The sequence below is a fragment of the Rattus norvegicus genome, chromosome 10, assembly GCF_021556685.1.
Source record: "Rattus norvegicus strain SHRSP/BbbUtx chromosome 10, alternate assembly SHRSP_T2T, whole genome shotgun sequence".
Taxonomy (NCBI): domain Eukaryota; kingdom Metazoa; phylum Chordata; class Mammalia; order Rodentia; family Muridae; genus Rattus; species Rattus norvegicus.
In genome coordinates, this window is record NC_141543.1 from 18,487,709 (window position 1) to 18,489,654 (window position 1,946).

The 1,946-nt window shown below is 45.3% G+C and overlaps 1 protein-coding gene across 1 annotated transcript; it reads right to left on the minus strand.

Annotated features, from left to right (window-relative positions):
* Positions 1-288: 288 nt before the first annotated feature.
* On the minus strand, positions 289-1,230 carry Or1f30 (olfactory receptor family 1 subfamily F member 30). Its single transcript, NM_001000523.1, is given in 1 exon segment — positions 289-1,230. A coding segment is annotated over 1 exon segment (942 nt).
* Positions 1,231-1,946: the final 716 nt, after the last annotated feature.

The following is a 1,946-nucleotide window of genomic DNA, read 5'->3' on the forward strand; positions in this document are numbered from 1 at the left end:
AAAAGTAAGAACCTGACCTACACACAGAATGATTATATAGTCAGTATGAATAACTGCAGAATACAGCAGGCCGTTGAGCTCTTTGTACATATGTACTAAGTTCCATGCCTACAAGCCCCAAAACAAGACCAATCCCCACCATTTGGTAAGTGTACCCAGGCACCGGGTGAATGAGAGTCTCCTAGAAACAAGAATCAATCCGTATTGTGACTGAGTCTAGCAGAGTACAGTTGCTGAATTGTGCTCGACTCGGAATTGTGGTATGGAACAAGACTATTCCAAACATTGTCACTGAAAAGAAAAGGTACTTCTGTGGACAAGTTTTCGTAGTGACCATTTCAGGTCCCTGTTCCTCAGGCTATAGATAAAGGGGTTCAGCATGGGAGTCACCACTGTGTACAACACAGTGGCTACTGTGTCCTTCTCAGGTGAATGGGCAGTTGAGGGATTGAAATACACAGCGATGATGGTGCCATAGAAGAGGCAGACCACAGCCAGGTGGGAGCCACAGGTGGAGAAGGCTTTCCATCCTCCCCTGGGGGATGAGACTCTCAGGACAGCACAGGTGATGTGGATGTAGGAGATCAGGATACAGACAAATGGGGTGACCATGGTCACAGCTCCCTCTGTATTAATCATCAACTCATTGAGGTGTGTGTCTGAGCAGGAGAGTTTCAGGAGAGGAGTTGCATCACAGAAGAAGTGGGGTATGAGGTTGTCCCCACAGAAAGAAAGTCGAGCCATTAGCAGTGTATGTAAAAGAGCATTCAGATTGACAGCCAGCCATGACTCAACAACAAGAAGGGCACACAGCTGATGGGTCATCTTTTTTGTGTAGTGTAAAGGGTGGCATATGGCCACAAATCGGTCATAGGCCATCACAGCCAGCAGAAAATTGTCCATATAAGCAAACACAGAGAGAAAATACATCTGTGTGAGACACCCAGAGAAGGAAATTTCCTGACTCCCAAGTATATGGTTAGCCAGTACTTTAGGGACAGTGGTGGAGGAGAAGCAGAGATCCACAAAGGACAGGTTGCTGAGGAAGAAGTACATGGGGGTGTGCAGGCGGGAGTCTGTGCTGATGGACAGGATGATGAGCAGGTTTCCCAGGACAGTGGCCAGGTACATGATGAGGAAGAGCAGGAAGAGGAGCTGCTGCTGCTGGGGCTGCCTGGAGAGTCCCAGGAGGAGGAACACTGAGACACTGGAATGGTTAGTGCTGCTCATGTGTCTGAGCCCAGCTACAGAAAAGAGAAAAGGTCAGAAGGCCATCTTCATGTTTGGATGCTATAACCATGTTCACATTAATCCTGCATTAGAAGTTTCGGGATTAAGATCCACTCCTGTTTTCCACATACTCTACTTTACAAATTCCAGTTTTAGGTTCATGTAGGCTCCCCAGAGTTTTGTTTGGAAATAACATAAAGGCCTCTTGCACATACTCTGCTCTTACCGGTATATGGTAGTATTTCTAGTCTTCCTCCCACTTCTTAGAAGCTTAAAGGAAAAGAGAAGCAGCTAGTTATTGTATTGATCTCAAGCTCCAAATGGTGGACCTATGACTCCTGTTGCTGCCTACTCACTGGGAGAGAGTAAGCAACACATTTTGTAGAAGAAACATAGTTCTCTACTACTCTGAAAATATCTAGACAAGCCAGTTCTATTGTTTTTACCTTGGAGTTGCTGGGCAATATCATTCTTTATTCTAAGGACTGGAAAGTCTTGGGATTATAGGAAGGTTCTTAGAAGGTGAAGAGTGGATGATCACCTTCTATCCCTCAGTGTTAGAGGAGTTCTGGGATAATTAGACGGGTTTTAACTGCAGCACAAAGTCCCACTGGGTATAGAGTCCCTGAGTATCTCATTAAAGACCAACAGAAAGTAGTTGTTTAAGCTAGCTCTTGGTCCCTCTTGACCAACAAGAATAGAATATATCATCTAAG